This window comes from Nothobranchius furzeri, chromosome 4, assembly GCF_043380555.1.
Source record: "Nothobranchius furzeri strain GRZ-AD chromosome 4, NfurGRZ-RIMD1, whole genome shotgun sequence".
Classification (NCBI taxonomy): domain Eukaryota; kingdom Metazoa; phylum Chordata; class Actinopteri; order Cyprinodontiformes; family Nothobranchiidae; genus Nothobranchius; species Nothobranchius furzeri.
Window position 1 is genome coordinate 48,693,226 of NC_091744.1, and position 19,214 is coordinate 48,712,439.

Here is a 19,214-nt window from a genome sequence, read left to right on the forward strand (position 1 = left end):
AACGACATGCAATTGATAATTAGAGGAAAACCAACTTCTGCACAGTAAAGGGGCACTGCATAAACTGTCCCAACTTTGACAATATTACGTCTGCTTGCACTCTTTTTAACTATCAAAAAATTTTAATCTCTTCTCTCTGGAGCCAGCTCCATGTACGTTCCTTGAGACAAACCTTAGTGCACCCATAGATGTGTGTGTGAGTAGCTTTATGATGCCTTCATGTGTATGAGATAAAATAAGTGATTAAACACATACATTAATCTTATAGTAAATAATAGAGAGTAAATAATAAGGGTATTGTTATAATCATTATTATCATTTGCAACATTAATAAAAAAATAATAGTAGCAATTTTTAGACAATATTAATATAAAAATATTAATGCTCATAATGATAATTATAAATAATAATAATAATAATAATAATAATAATAATAATAATAATAACAAGACAAGCCCAACAGTGTTTTGATTGTGCAATGAAACGCCTTAGGCTACTTATCCCTGTGACTGTGCGTATGGAGTCTATATATGTGTGTGTGTGTGTGTGTGCGTGCGAGCGCAAGTTGTGTGCTACAGTGTGGAAAGAGGAAAAAATATTGTGCCATGCAGATGTAAAGACCCAGAAGCAGATAAAAAAAGGGAAAAAAGGAATTATAAAGGTTAAGAAAAGGAAAAAATAAGAAAGATAAAGTGTTGTGGTTGTGAGGTGGTGAGGGAATAGGTGAACATTTCTAAACGGATCTAGCAGCTATAAATCCTGACATGTTCAAACCCAGCGAGTGCTTTTAATAACAATAAAGTTGTACCTGAAGTTTTTCTAATAAAGCCAGTCTGTTACTCCTCGTTCTTTGTAGATCTTACCGTCAACAAACAGTTTATCCATGGAGATCACAGCCCGCTTCCCATCCTGGATGAGCTTCTTGCGCAGCGGGAAGAGAACTCGGTGGCGATCAAGAATTTCTTTAGGAAACTGATCGTTAACGCTGTAATCTTTACCTTTAAGCTCTCTCCCGCGGCTTTTAACAAGATCTTTCTGCTTAAAGTGCTCAAATTTAGCCACAATGGGACGAGGTCTTCTGCTGTCTGTTCTCCTGGCTCCAAGGCGATGTACCCGATGAAAGGTGATGTTTTAACCGTTTCCTCAGGTATCTTCATGTGGGTGTGGAGAAAGTTCTTGACGGTTTGTTCGCAATCCTCCGCTTCTCCTCCGGTCTGCTCTGGGAGGCCTGCGAACACCAGGTTATCTCTCATGCTGCGTGATTGGAGATCCAGAACTGTCTCCTTTAGAACTTTGTTGTTCTGGGAGATCCGATCTAATCCTGCAGTTAAGGAGGAAACCAATTCCCGCAGAGACTCGCTCTCAGCCGCGAGCCGCTCCACCTGCTCCTGGCTAAACTCCAGAGATGTTTGGAGGTCCTGGAACTCCTTGTGAAGCACCTCTGGCAGGTGGAGTCGCCCCTCAAATCCCAGAAGCAGTTTATCTATGGACTGTAGTAAATCTAAGACATCCTTATGGGGAGATGAGGCCTCGGGCGAGTCCTGTAGACGGCTCCTCTTGGTCTCAGGTGTTTCCGTCTCAGCTGCTGCTGCTTTCTTCAGCCCCATGACAAAAAACTCAAAAACCTTGTCAATATATATTTGTAAAATTTCTAAATTTTCTCCACTATTTCTCTCACTAATGCAGTTTCAGTGCTGTGATACTCTCTAAAACCAGACTGAAATTCCTCAAACAGAGCATTAGTGTTTAAATGCTCACATACTTGGATGGCCACTATTTTCTCCAGGACTTTGGATAAAAATGGAAGGTTAGATATTGGTCTATAATTCATTGGGTCATCTGGATCCAGAGAAGGCTTCTTAAGTGAAGGTTTGATTACAGCAACCTTAAAATCTTGTGGTACATACCCATTTACTAAGGATAGATTGATTATATCTAGAATAGGAGCAGTAACCAAAGGAAATGCATCTTTAAATAATTTGGTTGGGATTGGATCTAAAATGCAAGTGGAAGGTTTAGATGAAGCTAATATTTTTGATACCGCTGAAAGCTCAACTGGATCAAAACGGTGCAAGCACAGATGAGGTTCTAGTTACCACTGCTGCTACTGTTGTAGCTGAGTGCTATCAGGTTGAAATGTCTTATTTAGTGTTGTGTGCTGAATACATTGATTCACCATTGACAAGGGAAATTCTTAGTTGTGTGGTTTAAGCTGTATGTGTCACCAGGGGTGTAGCTAACCTCTTCACTGAGTTTTCCTGTTTGCAGGTGGGCGCGCCCGGAGATAAGCTGCTGCGAATTCTCTCATCAGCTCGCAGGGGATTTAAGTAGCGGTGTGACAACTCACCAGTGCCGGATGATTACTCACATTGGGTAGTATACACCAGCTCTAGACCTGTTTCCTAGTTTCTTTTTTCTGCATCCTGTTCTGCCTGTTAAAGCCACATCATCTCCTGTCCCGTTCCTCTGTTCTCCCGCCCAGGTACTCTCATCATCTGCCTGTTACCAGCTCGTCAACCTGCACTCTCACCTGCTACTACCAGGAGCCTCTGAATCTCCTGTCCACCCGCCACACCGCTTCTCCCTTGGGCCGTCTGCTCTCCTGCGCTCACCTGCCCGCTCAGCTCCTGGAACTGGTGCTCAGCTACCAGCCTCCTCTCAGCGCTCCACTACCTTACTGGAATCCGTAAGCCTCTATTCTAATCACACCTTCCCTGTCTGTTTTACATTACTCATTCTTGTTCTCTATCTCAGAACGCTGCCAGAACCGCCCTCCTCCGACGTCTCCCCAGCCTCATCAAACTTAATAAATATATTATTTTCACTCACTTTTGTCTCTTCGTGATTCTGCATGTCGTGGGTCAAAAGGCTCGATCCAAACATGACAGTATGTTAAGTAGTTTTTGGTCAGCTCCTTAATTTATGAAGACTACAAATATGTTATGTATAATTCCCTTGTGTAACCACATGTTTAGTTGTATGAGAAATAATTACTCGCAAGCAATTATTGAAGATTCTGTATTTGTTTATTTCTTTTAGGGAACCACACTCACACACACAAACATCCCATGTATTCTGCATCTGCTTCCAAACCAGTTGGATACCTGCATGGAGAATATTTGTGCCTAAATAACGAACTCAAAGACAACTTTGGAGCTGGACATTCACTAATTATTTCCCACTCTCCTGAACATATAACCGCTGTCCTGACCTGGCACCTTGCAGTGATTGCTAATCTTAAGCAACCTGCTATAAATCCTCAAATGATAGATAATGTAAAGGAGTTCAGGAGAGTTGTTCAATTTTCCTCACAAAAAGAAAATTTGTATTAAACAAAGGTCAGTTCCCTCTGTAAAGTCAGAGGTACAGAAGAAGATTAGGGCCACTGAAAAGAAAAAAAAAAGAAAACAAAGAATTCTGACTTTTTCCCCAGATTTCCCTGTATTCCAAGATTAAGTCAGAATTCTGAGAAAATAGTAACAATTCTCTTTTCTTTTTTTTCTTGTCAGTGGCTCTAATCCTCTTCCATACTGAGTAAAAATAAATAAAATATAGAGCACTAAAAGTCTCAATATTAAACTGACAAATTGTCCGCTCCCAACCCTGTGAAATGTTCAAAAGTTGGCAGCCCTGGTATGTTTATATACCTCCTCACTGCCAATGCCCCGGTTAAGCGACATATTTTCAAACCGGAGAACACATCATTTTTATTTATTTTTAATTAATTAATTAATTTATTTATTTATATTTGAGTCATTAACAATACAATCAAGATACATAAATGACTGAATGTCCAGTATGAAGTACATGGAAACAGTACAAACACAACATAAACATACCATCCATCCATCCATCCATTTTCTGAACCCGCTTGTCCACGCAGGGTTGCATGGGGGGGGGGGGGACGACAAAAACATACCAACAGATTCAACGCCAGGGGTTACAGTATACACATTATGAAACATATGAGAATGATGATCAAAACAGGAAACAATACGAGACAAACAACTGAGTATGAACTATGGAAAGATTTGAAATTTCAAGCAAAGACTTAGTGTCTTAATGACTTTGTTATTGTTCGAGGTGGAGATCGTTTTCAAATAAAGCTCGAGTTCTTTTTTCAAGACACAAAAGGAAGATCTTATTTTTTAACACTTTACATTTATGGATGTAAAACTTGGTCAGCAACATGATACGACTGGATAGGAACAGTTCATTTTCCAAATCTCTCTGATAGTCTAGAAATCCAAACAGAACATTGTGAAAATGTGATACATAGGTCTCATGGATATGGTCCAATATAAATCTACAGACGCCTTGCCATAGTTTCCGAGTGTGTACACAAGTCCAGAACAAGTGGTTGATAGTTTCTGGGTGCTACTTGCAGAAAGTACAGGATACATCAAAGTCTTTAATGAATCTCCTTAGGATTGTTTCAACAGGATAATAGCGATGGAGGAGTTTGAATGTGACTCCTTTGACTTTGTTTGTAAGCAAGTATCTGTTAGGAAGAGTCCATACTTTTTCCCATGACACGTACTGAACAAGTGGATTCCATTTAGGGAGAACATGTGGTACAGAAACACAATCAGCTAGAAAGAGGGAGCGAATCTGCTTATTTGGCCGTAATCTCGATAGAAAACAAAGTTTCCCTATAAATGTGTCACTTGGATCAGGCAAAGGGGTCATGTTAGATGGTGGGGTGGTACAACTTTTGAAAAGCATGATAACACCAGATGGAACAGCGTCGAAAACAATAGCAAATTCTTTAGGGGTTACAGGAGTTTTATAATGACAAAGAAGTTCTTGATAAGTAAATAAATTTCCTTCCTTATTAAAGATCTTATTGATCTTTATAATGCCATTCCTAAACCAATTGTAAAAGAATAAGGATTTCCTTTTGTAACAGACATCTTTATTTTTTCATATAAGGTGATTATTAGGAGAAAAGTTATGCTTATAAATTAGAGACCAAGCCAATAACATTTGTTTATGAAAATTTGAGAGAGAGACAGGTATACGTTCAATACTGTAGTTGCACATTAAGAGAAATTTTAGTCCACCCAGCTTGGAAAAGATTTGATGGGAAATGATATTCCACATAGACATTGGGTCTTTTAAATAATGTTTAATCCAATTAATTTTGAATCAAATTAAATCAACTTTATTTATATAGCACTTTTCATACAACAAAATGCAACTCAAAGTGCTTTACAGATTAAAATGGCCCCATAGATCCCACATTCCCATCCCAGTCCCCCGTCCCCAAGTATAAAACAATTAAAAATTACAGTTCCCCTCCCACACCCAACTTCCAAAGTGGACATACAATCACCCGCACACTCGTCCATGCACACACACACACACACACACACACACACACACACACACACACACACACACACACACACACACACACACGCACACACGCACACACGCACACACGCACACACACACACACACACACACACACACGTGTGAACACCAGTGGAAACAATAGGCTGAGTTCAGATGGGTCAAGTAATGAACGAGACATCATCAGCGGAGCCATCTGCCCTGACAGTAACAGATCCACGGCAGCAGCCAAGACACCGGCCCATGACGCCCAGTGGCGGAGGGCAGAAACCCCCACCAGTGCCCGGGCACTATACCCGAGGAGCGCCCCGGCCGCCGCCGCCGCTCCTGACCACCGGCCCCAAGGCAGAGGGCTCCGCAGAGGAAACACTGGAGGATTAAAATATATAACATGTAAAATAACAAAAGCTAATATTTATAAAAAGTAACTGATAAAAAGTGATTATAAAGATAGTAAAAGAAAACATAATCATGTAAAAACACTTAGATGTAGATAAAATGATAAAATTAATTAAAAGAGATAAATATGTATATATAGATAAATAGTGATCAGTTAATAGCTAAGCTAAAAAGGTGGGTCTTGAGCCTTTTCTTAAAAGCCTGGACGTTCCCTTCGGCCCTGAGGTCCTCTGGCAGCCCGTTCCAAAGGCGAGGGCCGTAGTACTTGAAGGACGCCTCGCCGTGGGTGTGAGTCTTAACTTTAGGGATAACTAGGAGACGGCTGCCAGAGGAGTGCAGAGACCGCGAGGGTTTATATAATAAAAGCATTTCTGAAAGATATGAAGGCCCAATACCATTAAGACACTTAAAAACCATTAAAAGAACCTTAAAATCGATCCTGAAACATACGGGGAGCCAGTGCAGTGATTTTAAAACCGGAGTGATGTGCTCCCGCTTCCTGGTCTTCATCAGGACACGTGCTGCTGCGTTTTGTAAAAGTTGTAAACCTGAGATGCTCTTTTTGGGAAGACCAGAAAGCAGGGCATTGCAGTAATCAATTCTACTGGTTATAAAAGCATGCACTAGCGTCTCTGCATTGGCCCGAGAGAGAATGGGGCGGACTCTGGCGAATGTGTTATTTAAAATATTAAAATAAAAAAAAGTTGTCCACCATTTTTGTAATTATTCATTAGTACAAATCTTTTTAATATAATGAGTTTTGTTCTTCCAAATAAATTCATAAAGCATCAGATCAATTTCCTTTGTAATTGTTTTATTAACGTCTAAAGAAATAGCAGCGTATGTAAGTCTGGAGATTCCTTCCGCCTTAGAGATTAGTATTCTGCCTTTTAATGAAAGGTCCCTTTGGAGCCACTGGTTAAATTTATTTTTTTTGGTTCTTTCTAATATTGGGGTAAAGTTCAGGTCACCTTTGTCTTTTTGGTTTTTCGTTACAACTATTCTTAGGTACATCACTTCTTCTTAAACTGGAATATTGCAGATGGAAGGTAGCTCACAATTCTTGACTGCCATAAGTTTGCATTTATTTATATTTAAAAAAAGGGCCGAAGCTTTGGAAAAAACCTGAATAACATCAAGAGTGAGGGAAATTTGAGATGAGTCACGTAAGAAAAGGGTCGTGTCAGTTGACTAATAATGATTTCTCTATCTGCAATCGATATGCCTTTTAGGTTGCTCATTTTGATATGAGAGGCCAATAATTGAGTGGCCAGGATAAATACATAAGGACTGATGGGACATCCCTGACATATCCCACGATTTAACTGAAATCTATAGATGTGCCATTCTTTAGTTTAATTGAACTGTTTCCCTTAGCGTAAAAGGTTTTAATTGCTCTGCAAAAGAAATCCCCAAATCCAAATTTCTCTAGTGTTTTGAAGATAAAATTGTGTTTGATGGAGTCAAATGCCTTGCAAAAGTCCAAAAAGAGGATAAAACTTTCATTGGGAATTAGTTCAGGGTAATCTAATATGTCCAGTACGAGTCGAATATTGTTAAAAATGTGCCTGTTCCTCAAAAACCCAGACTGCATCTCATCTATAATATTATCTAACACGTTTTTTAGGCGCTTAGCAAATATAATAGCTAAAATTTTGTAGTCGTTATTGAGGAGAATAATTGGCCGCCAACTGTCAAAAAGTGAGATATCCTTCTTAGGTTTAGGGATCAGGGTTATGAGGCCGGTTAGAGCTGTTGCCTTGCAGCAAGAAGGTCCTGGGTTCGCTTCCTGGCCTGGGATCTTTCTGCATGGAGTTTGCATGTTCTCCCTGTGCATGTGTGGGTTCTCTCCGGGTACTCCGGCTTCCTCCCACAGTCCAAAAACATGACTGTTAGGTTGATTGGTCTGCCTAAATTGTCCCTAGGTGTGTGTGTGTGTGCATGATTGTTTGTCCTGTGTGTCTCTGTGTTGCCCTGCGATGGACTGGATCTCTGTCCAGGGTGTACCCCGCCTGATTGCCCGTTAACCGCTGGAGATAGGCACCAGCCCCCCCCACCCCCCCCCCACCCCCCCCACCCCCGCGGGTTCAGAAAATGGATTAATGGATGGTTATGAGGCCCTGCGTTAGAGTTGGAGTTTGGAAATGCTCTCATTAAAGATCTCTAATAAACAAAGGAGCTGGCTCTTCAGAGAAGGATACGTAAAATTCAGGAGTGAGTCCATCCATACCAGGAGATTTGTTGTTCTTTAAACTTTTAATTGACTCTAGTATTTCTTTTAAGGTGATTGGACTTTTGCAGAACATTTGATCCGCCGTACTAATTGGAGCAATATCCGTTAAAGAGTCCAAGAAAACGGACAGCACTGTCATCACAATAACGAGAGCTATATAGCTCCTTATAAAAATTGGAACAGAAGTTTGCAATTCGATTAGCATCGGCACATATTTCATTGTCTAGTTTTAGTTGATGAATGGTATTATTTTTGGATTGGGATTTTTCTAGCCTAAAAAAATATGCTGAGTTCTGCTCTCCTTCTTCCAGCCATTGTTTCCTGGACCTTACAAAAGCCCCTTCAGCTCTAGATTGATAGAGTTTATCCAGTTTATTTTGAAATTCAAACAGTTTCTTTTTCTTCAGGGGATAACTTATCTGGACAAATAGATGAAAACTGTGTTATTTTAGAAATCGCATTTTCCTCTTCATAACGTTTGCATTTTGCTACCTCACTACAGTATTTTCTAAAAAAAAATTTCCAGCTTCAAACTTTTGACGTTCCCATTTACTCCCATATACTTTTTCAGCCTGGGCCTCATTCCAAAAAGCTTGTATTAGTTCCTTAACCTTGGCTTTTACTACGCCATGACACAAGATAGAGCTGTTGAGTTTCCAGTATGCATTATGTTGGCGTGTGGTGGAAGAAGGAAGTAAAGAAATGTTAATTTGGATGGTCTTGTGGTCAGTCAAAGGGGTCGAGAGGATGTCAACCTTGACATATTCATCGAGATTATTTGAACACAACATCAGTTCATACGTTTGGTAATGTCCCCTGTTACTCGCTGGTGTATTTTGACTAACCAATCATAAATCATCATAAATCGATACTAGCTTGCGTCATCTTCAATGCAGCTTCACATTCGCTGGCTAGTTCAGTTGCTTAGCAGCGGAAGACGCTTTGGCTCCACCTTACTGGTATGGTGCATTCAGGGCGTGTTTTTTTTATTGGGGTAATCATCACTTTTTGCCAGCAGGACCGAGCGCAATTTGTGGCAGCGGCAGCGCTTGTGGCACTTGCAGTGGCAGCTCTGATACTTCCGGGTGGTGCCACGGCTTTTAGTGGCACCCGCGGCTTTTAGTGGCACTAGCCACGCCCCCTACCACTGCTGCCATTACACTTCCGGGTGGTGCCACGACTTTTAAGAGTAAGGTCTAGCTGCGGACATTGCCCAGGAAAAACGTTTTTCCTGGGCAATGTCCGCAGCTAGGTATTATTGGATTATTGACTTTTAGTGGCACTAGCCACGACCCCCTACCACTGCTGCTCTTGACTTTTAGTGGCACTAGCCACGCCCCCTACCACGGCTTTTAGTGGCACTAGCCACGCCCCCTACCACTGCTGCCATTACACTTCCGACTTTTAGTGGCACTAGCCACGCCCCCTACCACGACTTTTAGTGGCACTAGCCACGCCTCCTACCACTGCTGCCACGGTACCTGCGGCTGTAGTAGTGACCTCAGTAATTGCAGCACTTATTGCATCATCGGCCTCATCATGCCAACGTTTTTATTTTTTACTTTATTAACAAAATCAAAACAAACAAGGCTGTCACCGAAAATATTTGAAATATTTCAAGCGGTTTACAAATGCGTTTCCCAGTCACTTCATGCATATACAGTGTAATGCAATCAGAAGCGTTAATGCATTTATTTTTTCCATCATTTTTGTTGCTCCCCCAGACGAATCCGTGACAGATCTAGTGGAAGATCCACAGACACTTCCGGGTGGAAGACCGGCGGTGGGTCACCGGCCTCCGGTACAGAGTCAGGAAAAGCAGGGGAGCACCAGAGCCAGATGGAGAGCGCCAGAGCAGTTCTCAATTTCTGAAATAATTTATGACAACTGCTACCAATGTGGATTGTGGAATAAAAAGAGATAAACTGTTAGTTTTCTCAATATTGTCATTGCAATCGGGACAGATACCGCCATCTGCCGGCTTAAAATGGTATTGCAGTACATTTTAAACTTTTTTTAAACTATTTCAATCTTCGTTTTCACATACATTCAGTTTACAATGTAACCTACATTCAACGTACTGAAGAATAAAGCAAATAAAAATGACCTCAGTTGAGGAAAATAAAAATTACATTTAGAATTTGCAACAATTACCACATGACACTACACCATAAAATAAATCATGATGCAAAATAATAATAAATTAAAAATGAAATATCATCAACAAACAAAAAATGTTCAGAGGTTAATATTTCAGCATTATATTTCAAACATGTATGATTAATTGGACTGTAATTTAAAGAACAAGAAACTCAGACATTGTTTCGTACTACTCATAAATCCATATGCAAAATACAAAACTTTATTGTTGTGAAACCACAATATCTATTAACAATAAACTACATCCCCAAATCCGTTGTAGTGACAAAACAGCCTTTTCACTCCCAAGTTGTTTAAAATGTACTGCAATACCATTTTAAGCCGGCAGATGGCGGTATCTGTCCCGATTGCAATGACAATATTGAGAAAACTAACAGTTTATCTCTTTTTATTCCACAATCCACATTGGTAGCAGTTGTCATAAATTATTTCAGAAATTGAGAACTGCTCTGGCGCTCTCCATCTGGCTCTGGTGCTCCCCTGCTTTTCCTGACTCTGTACCGGAGGCCGGTGACCCACCGCCGGTCTTCCACCCGGAAGTGTCTGTGGATCTTCCACTAGATCTGTCACGGATTCGTCTGGGGGAGCAACAAAAATGATGGAAAAAATAAATGCATTAACGCTTCTGATTGCATTACACTGTATATGCATGAAGTGACTGGGAAACGCATTTGTAAACCGCTTGAAATATTTCAAATATTTTCGGTGACAGCCTTGTTTGTTTTGATTTTGTTAATAAAGTAAAAAATAAAAACGTTGGCATGATGAGGCCGATGATGCAATAAGTGCTGCAATTACTGAGGTCACTACTACAGCCGCAGGTACCGTGGCAGCAGTGGTAGGAGGCGTGGCTAGTGCCACTAAAAGTCGTGGTAGGGGGCGTGGCTAGTGCCACTAAAAGTCGGAAGTGTAATGGCAGCAGTGGTAGGGGGCGTGGCTAGTGCCACTAACAGGCAAGAGCAGCAGTGGCAGGGGCGTGGCTAGTGCCACTAAAAGCCGCGGGTGCCACTAAAAGCCGTGGCACCACCCGGAAGTATCAGAGCTGCCACTGCAAGTGCCACTCGTGCTGCCGCTGCCACAAATCCCTCCTGCTGTCTCTCCTTTTTGCCCCAGTAAAATAAAAATTATTTACTTAAATAAATATTTGCATTTATAAGGTATTTAAAAAATAATTTTTCATTTGGAGCAAATGTGGTATTACTTCTATAGTTCACTGTTGTGATTTCACTTCAGCTAGGACGGTAAGTTAATCTGAACCCTGAACGCAACATTTTTCTCACTGCGAAATGTAGTAAGAAACGCATTAGAGTAGTTAACTTGCATCACGTTCACGAAAGTTAAATCATTTGCTAATATAAACACCCAATTTACTTTTTATGTTAGTAAGTTACGTTAAATTTCTACCATTGTTTAAAGACACGTAAGCGCAATATTATCTGAACTCGACACGTCAGGTCTGAAATCTCCACAGGGCGTGCTGTCATCTTTTGAGTGTAGAAGAGCGGTCCTGTTCAAATTTCCTCTAGAAAGCTTCAGCTTGTATAATAAACGGAACACAATGGCGTCTGTTATGGTAAGTATGTTTACATGAAAGTATTTTATTTGGGTAAATTTGAAGCCACGCGCACACGAGACAGCTTAGTAAGTTTTCTAGCTGAGTCTGATCTAAGAGGATTTGTTGGAGGGGTTTTAAATCGTGGTGCCTCCGCCGCCTGATAATGACTCTCCAGCTCAGGAATTTCTCTTATGTCTTTATTGATATCACACCCAGTCAGTCACCAAAAGCAGCTCTTTTAGCTTTTATCCCTTCACCTCAGCAGTGTTAAAACCATAGGTTAAAACGTTGGCTGAGTCGAAACGGAACAGCACACTTCGGCTTCTGGTGTTACGTTTAGATGTGTCCCCCTGTCAAACTTGTCCCTACCTGGCTCCCTGCTAAACACATCTGTACATGGTGTTATGAAATTATTGTTTACGGAGTATTTAATAAATATTTATTCTTAGAAATTAACGCGATAATTCAGTCCAAATCTATTTTTGCTGATTTCAGTTTCCAACGTTTTTAAACAGTTTTATTGTCCTGGTATTTTTATATATTATGTATTTTTGCTTTTGTGGATGGATTTTATGTCTTCATTTGTTAAAGTGGTTGTCATAAACATAATGGTGATGAACGTAACTTGAAATGATATTTCATTTCAAACATGAGTGTAAAAAATACACACAAAATACAAGAGCACAAGTTCCATCATGTTGTTCTAAATTCACATACAGCAGTCAGGTAAAAAAACAATAAACAAACTGTCCCCTCTGATTATCTTCAAATTAAATCAAAGGCTCATTACTCCATAGACTTGTCACAAGCTGTTTTCTCTATTTCTCCAAAAGATTATATTATGTATCTTCTCTGCTGTATACATTTGCAATTTCACATGTTACCATTCATGGTTTATTTAATGTTTTCTTCATGTATTTTAGTGTACAGCACTTTGGTCGGCCTTTCAGTTGTTGGAGAGGGCTACGATGATGATAACGATACCAATATGTTCGGACATCTTGAAATGTTGGATGAAAAACATCCTGACACCATTATTGCTAAAGTCTTTATTTGTTCTCAGGTAAATATTTAGAAACACACTTGTATGTTTGTAAGATAACCTGTTTCTGTGCGGGTTTTGTGCTTACAGGAGGATCCCACCTTAGAGAGACACTTTAAGGGACACAGAGACGCTGTCACCTCTGCAGACTTCAGTCCAAACAGCAAATATCTGGGTGATTCTTGGAACTACACTCTCTACAAATACACACTTTACCAGACACATGGGAAGATTCCATTTAAAAAAGAATCAAATTCAGTCATTCATCTTTAGAACATTCTGCAAACGCATCGTCTCACACTATGGATGTGCAGTCACATCAGAGGGAATATATGACGAATGGTCTATATTTGTATAGCACCTTGTTAGGGTTCTGCAACCCCCCAAGGCTCTTTACAACACAATCCCTCATCCATCCATCAGTAACACACACATTCACACGCAGGTGATGATGAGCTACATTGTAGCCACAGCTGCCTGGGTCATGCTGTTGGAAGCAAGACTGCTGAACACTGGCGCCACTGGTCCCTCCAAGCACCACCAGTAGGCAAGGCGGGTTAAGTGTCTTGCCCAAGGACACAACAGCAGCATTCGCTGGCTGGAGCCGAGATCTAACCTACAACCTTTCGATAACTGGACAACCCGCTCTACTTCCTGAGCTACTGCTGCCCACAACTTGGTTCTCGTTGTGTTGGCTGAGTTAAACGGCGTCAGTCCCATTTAAATTTGTGCTGCCCCCACACATCATCATGTTCTTTATAAGTCTCAAGAAGGACTTCCTGCTCCATTGAAACAACATACGTTGTCTTTAGGCTGGACTTTCTTTGTCCCTCTCTAGCCACGGGATCAGCGGATAAGACGCTGATGATCTGGAGTCTGGCTCCCAAAGCGAGAGCCTTTCGTTTAGTCGGACACCAAGATGCCGTCACAGGGGTTCAGTTCTCCCCATCTGGAGCTCTGGTGGCTTCTTCCTCCAAAGACAGAACCGTTCGTCTGTGGACACCTTCCATGTAAGTGGAATGTATTAAACTGCTATGGTGCAGGAGTTATGAGCCGAGTTTTAATTTATTGTTTGTTTTTCTGTCAGGAAAGGAGAGTCAACAGTGTTTAAAGCCCACACAGCTGCTGTACGCAGTGTAGCTTTCTCCTACGATGGCCACCAGCTGGTGACGGCGTCCGATGACAAGTCTGTCAAAGTGTGGAGCGTCCATCGGCAGTGCTTCGTCTACTCTCTGAACCAGCATGCTGACTGGGTTCGCTGTGCCAGGTACCAGCTACACTCCTGTGATGAGGAGCGTTTGTGTTTGACAGATGGTTTAAAACAGTGGTTCCTAACCTGGGGGTCCCGACCCCCACAAGGGGGCGCCAAAGCCTCTCAGTGGGTCGCCAGGACCTCTCCACTTTAAGGGGTTAAAACTTCATTTATTACTTGTTTATAGCCTACATTTTGCTCACATTTTTTTCATGAGTGAAAAGTTTACTGATATTAAGACAGGAAATAATTAGTACAGAAAAAGTAACACACTTTTAAGAACATTTTGCTCAGCTCACTGTTTTATTTTCAAGTGTCAAAAGTTCATTAAAGATAGGACTGGTTGATTAATCACAGCCTTTACAGTAAATAATCTAGTACAGTTGTGATCAGAGGTTTACATACAGTTGTAAAAAATATAATATAATGGCTCTACTGAGTGTCCCGTTATTTCTAAAACTCTGATTTTTCTCTGACAGAGTGATTGAAACAGATACTTCTTTGTCACAAAAAACATTCATGAAGTTTGGTTCTTTAATGTCTTTATTATGGGTTAACAGAGAAAAGTGATCACATTTGCTGGGTCACAAATATACATACAGCAGTGCTAATATTTGGTTACATGTCCCTTAGCCATTTTCACTTCAATCAGGCGCTTTTGGTAGCCATCCACAAGCTTCTGGCAAGCTTCTGGTTGAATCTTTGACCACTCCTCTTGACAGAATTGGTGAAGTTCAGTTAAATTTGATGGCTTTCTGACATGGACTTGTTTCTTCAGCACTGTCCACATGTTTTCAATGGGGTTTAAGTTAGGACTTTGGGAAGGCCATTCTAAAACCCTTATTCTAGCCTGATTTAGCCATTTCTTTACCACTTTTGATGTGTGTTTGGGGTCATTGTCCTGTTGGAACACCCAAATGCGCCCAAGACCCAACCTTCGTGCTGATGATTTTAGGTTATGTTGAAGAATGTGAAGGTAATCCTCCTTCTTCATTATCCCATTTACTCTCTGTAAAGCACCAGTTCTATTGGCAGCAAAACAGCCCCACAGCATAATATTCCCACCACCATGCCTGACTGTAGGCATGGTGTTCTTGGGGTTAAAGGCCTCACCTTTTCTCCTCCAAACATATTGCTGGGCATTGTGGCCAAAAAGCTCGATTTTTGTTTCGTCTGACCACAGAACTTTCCTCCAGAAGGTCTTATCTTTGTCCATGTGATCAGCAGCAAACTTCAGTCGAGCCTTAAGGTGCCGCTTTTGGAGCAAGGGCTTCCTTCTTGCACGGCAGCCTCTCAGTCCATGGAGATGCAAAACATGTTTGACTGTGGACAATGACACCTGTGTTCCAGCAGCTTCTAATTCTTGGCAGATCTGCTTTTTGGTGATTCTTGGTTCACTCTTTACCCTCCTGACCAATTTTCTCTCAGCAGCAGGTGATATCTTGCGTTTTCTTCCTGATCTTGGCAGTGATGAAACAGTGCCATGCACCTTATACTTACAAACAATTGTTTGCACTGTTGCTCTTGGGACCTGCAGCTGCTTTGAAATGGCCCCAAGTGACTTTCCTGACTTGTTCAAGTCAATAATTCGCTTTTTCAGATCCATGCTGAGCTCCTTTGACTTTCCCATTGTAGCGTTTGTGGGCGTTTGTATCCAATGAGCCCTATTTACCTGGCCTAAGAGAAGTCACCAGCTGTAGTCACTCATAATCACTCACACGAAGTTAAGAGGCCATGCTATGAAGCTCAGTTCACTGACACGTTTCTAAGTCACCAAAATTGCTAGTTCATGTTGCTGTATGTATATTTGTGACCCAGCAAATGTGGTCACTTTTCTCTGTTAACCCATAATAAAGACATTAAAGAACCAAACTTCATGAATGTTTTTGTGACAAAGAAGTATCTGTTCCAATCACTCTATCAGAGAAAAATCAGAGTTTTAGAAATAACGGGACACTCAGTAGAGCCATTATATTATATTTTTTACAAGTGTATGTAAACCTCTGACCACAACTGTATAAACAGTAATATACACATTTAAGTACATTTTGCTCAGTGTATTTTTTATGTGTCAAACGTTTATTGAAAGGAATGATTGATTTATCAGTGTTTACAAGAAACAATGTGTTCAGAAAAGTAATACAAACTGTCAAGCACATTATGCTCTGTTTGGTTTTGTTAATGACTTTGTTCTGTACTGGAGCCTACTATTACTGTTATCTATTGAATCAAAGCATATTAAAATGTGCTTGAATAATTTTATCATTTCTTAATCATGTTTGTACTGGAAGAGAGAATGGGAGGGGGTCGTCAAAAATTTTACTGGTAAAAAACGGGGTCCCTTGGGAAAAAGGTTGGGAACCACTGGTTTAAAAGAAGTCTTTGCCCTGCGAGTCAGAAATCCTCCAAGTACTAAAACGTCCGTCTCCTGTTACTCAACATAAAACACTGAATGCATTTAACCTTTTAGTCAGTGCTGCTTGTAATTATATGTTGTGTTTTTATCCAGGTTTTCTCCAGATGGAAGACTCATCGCTTCCTGTGGGGACGACAAGTCTGTCCGCCTTTGGGACACGGCCACCAAACACTGCATCAACTGCTTCACTGAATGTGGAAGGTAATGGTTCCTACGGAGACAAAGGTTTCCTTCCTTTTCTCTTCATTTGCTAACAGATCGGTATTTTTGTGTGCATGCACACAGTCACCTGATGGTTCTTGTCTTCTAACTTTACCTTTACATGTAGAACATGTGGTCAGCTGGTGTTCAGTTTATAAACATAAGCAATGTTTATGTTCAGCTTTGGGACACAGTCCAAATGTGTTCTTTTTGTTAATAAACAGCTTTTATGTTTATAAACGCATTTCTTAATACATTTTAAAATCAATTGTTTTATGAACACCATCTAGGTCTTGCATGGTCCCCTGCCAGGCCAAGCGTGCACACCCCTACGCCCTCCTCTGCTGTCATGGGCGACGGACAATAGTGTACCGATCCGTAACCCCACCGCGCCCTCTCACCCTCCGTTGGGCTTAGCAAGTCTTATGTTTATAAACAGACATGGGCACGTTCTTTAACATGGTGTGTACATATCCTGGATGTGTGTGACTTTCATTTATTGTTGTTTTTACCAAAGACCAAGAAAGGGCATTCACAAACGCCAACAGTTTTTTAAAACAGCATTTATAAAGCTGTCTAGCGATATTTAGACATCTGTTTGCAGGGAAATTAAGTCAAACACTACGATCTGATTAGATAAATCCTGCACTTTTCATCCACTTCATGCAACAAGAATAACTTCTATATATTTACAGTGTAGTGTAGTCTGCTAATCTGTACGTGAAGACAGAGAGAATAATGCAACTGAGACTCTGTACTTCACCCTAAATGACTCAGATCAATATTGATGACAAAAAGTCTTGAACAGGAAATCCTTAATTGTGTAGAAATTGAAGCGCTAGCCACTTTCAGGTGACTGACTCTCTTAATTTTGTTTTAGCTCTGCTACGTTTGTTAATTTCAACTCCAGTGGCACCTGCATCGCATCCTCAGGATCTGACAGTTCACTGAAGATCTGGGATCTCCGGACCAACAAACTCATTCAGCACTATCAAGGTGGACACTCACCGCTAAAATGATTTGATTAAAGGTGTGGTTCATTGAAAACAATTTATAAATTATTATTTCTGAGTTATTCATGCAGTCTGAACATGAAAATAGTCTCTTACATCTATGTCCTGCAGTAGCTTCTGATAGAAAACTGACGGTGAAACTCTGGGATTAGAAAATCCTGACAGATCTACGTCACTCTGTCACTAACATTCATGGACTCGCCCATCTGGACTCATGACGGGCACGGCTGTTGTCGGTTTAGCGTCCAGGAAACAGCAGAGAACGTCTCAGCTAGAAGCTAACCATTAGCATTAGCAGCTCCAGCAAACAGCAGAACTCCACCAGGCTTGTGTTATTTGTGGAGATAAAACACCAACTTCTAAAGCTAACAGAATCAGTGGTGGAGCCACGGTGTTGATATCCAATCATGTCCAAATATCAGGAAATAGGACTCCGATTTCTGCCGTCTGAGTCTACTTTCTCCTTCAGCTGACTGGGTACCGCCTCAAACAGGCGCATCTGAGCTTCTCCCCAGAGTGCGATTTACAAGGCATTCATTCCTACTAGAGACCACTGCAAATGTATTGATTAAACAAGTGAATCACGCCTTTAATATCCTGAAATATTCAGTTTCCCTGTTACCGTAGTTCCTAAATCTCAGGGATTTGGGCTTCATTGTGCTTGTTTAAACTGGAACATTTCTTTGTGCTTGAATTGTGTTTTAGGTGTTTTTATCTTTTCGTGTACATCTTAGTTCACAGTTCTGGGATCAATAGTTTTTCCTTCCACCCATCCAACAACTACTTAATCAGCTGTTCCAGCGACAGCACCATCAAGATCATGGAGCTGTTAGAGGGACGCCTCATCTATACTCTCCATGGTCACAAGGTGAGCTGCCACACAGTCACACATCAGACAGGCTCAGGCCGCCGTTGGCAGTCTGACAACAGTGGATGTCTTAGGTTTGCATTATTAACACAGTTCTCTTTGTGTTTTAGGGAGCTGTGATCACAGTGGCCTTCTCCAGGGCTGGAGATCTGTTTTCCTCAGGTGGAGCTGACCGTCAGGTTGGTGCTTTATGACTTCATAGGGACTGTTTTCCCTTTAATGCATATGACCCTGCTCAGACTTTAGTCATTTATAACACAAGAGATCCTCAGGACGTTTTCTTTCACTTTCACCAGAGCTCATATTTGCTGGAGGATATTTTAATTTAGAAAAAACTTCCTCTGTAAAGGTCAACTTTACTCAGATTTTGATAGATTTGCAGTAGTCTCTAGTAGGAAACGAATGCTTTATAGGTCGATTTCTGGGAAACAAAAGCTCTGGTGCACCCGTTTGAGGACGTAGAGGTCAGCTGGAGAGTAGCCGATCACGACAGGAGTTGTTTTTATTTTCTGATGTTTGGACATCTCTCTTCTGATTGGATGACAGCAACACGACTCTGTCACAGACTCTGTTTGCTCTGCAACGTTGATATTTTATATCCACAAATAACACAAGCCTGGAGGAGTTCTGCTGTGTGTTGAAGTTTCTAATGCTAATGGTTAGCTTCTACTAGCAAAGAAGTTCTCTGCTGTTTCCTGAACGTTGGACAATCAACAGCCT

General features: G+C 41.0%; 1 protein-coding gene across 3 annotated transcripts in view; it reads left to right on the forward strand.

Moving 5' to 3' along the window:
* Positions 1–11,225: 11,225 nt before the first annotated feature.
* poc1b (POC1 centriolar protein B) overlaps positions 11,226–19,214 on the forward strand; it is a 121,335-nt gene continuing 113,346 nt past the window's right edge. For 2 of the 3 annotated variants that reach the window (XM_070550226.1, XM_070550228.1), the window contains exons 1-8: positions 11,227–11,720; positions 12,835–12,919; positions 13,583–13,754; positions 13,832–14,011; positions 16,506–16,613; positions 17,494–17,609; positions 18,361–18,494; positions 18,605–18,673. In XM_070550226.1, the coding sequence (XP_070406327.1) occupies positions 11,706–11,720; positions 12,835–12,919; positions 13,583–13,754; positions 13,832–14,011; positions 16,506–16,613; positions 17,494–17,609; positions 18,361–18,494; positions 18,605–18,673 (879 nt within the window). In that variant the 5' untranslated portion in view covers positions 11,227–11,705. Of the gene's footprint in view, positions 11,721–12,834; positions 12,920–13,582; positions 13,755–13,831; positions 14,012–16,505; positions 16,614–17,493; positions 17,610–18,360; positions 18,495–18,604; positions 18,674–19,214 lie in introns of all 3 variants that reach the window. The other variant, XM_070550227.1, reaches the window with a different exon arrangement.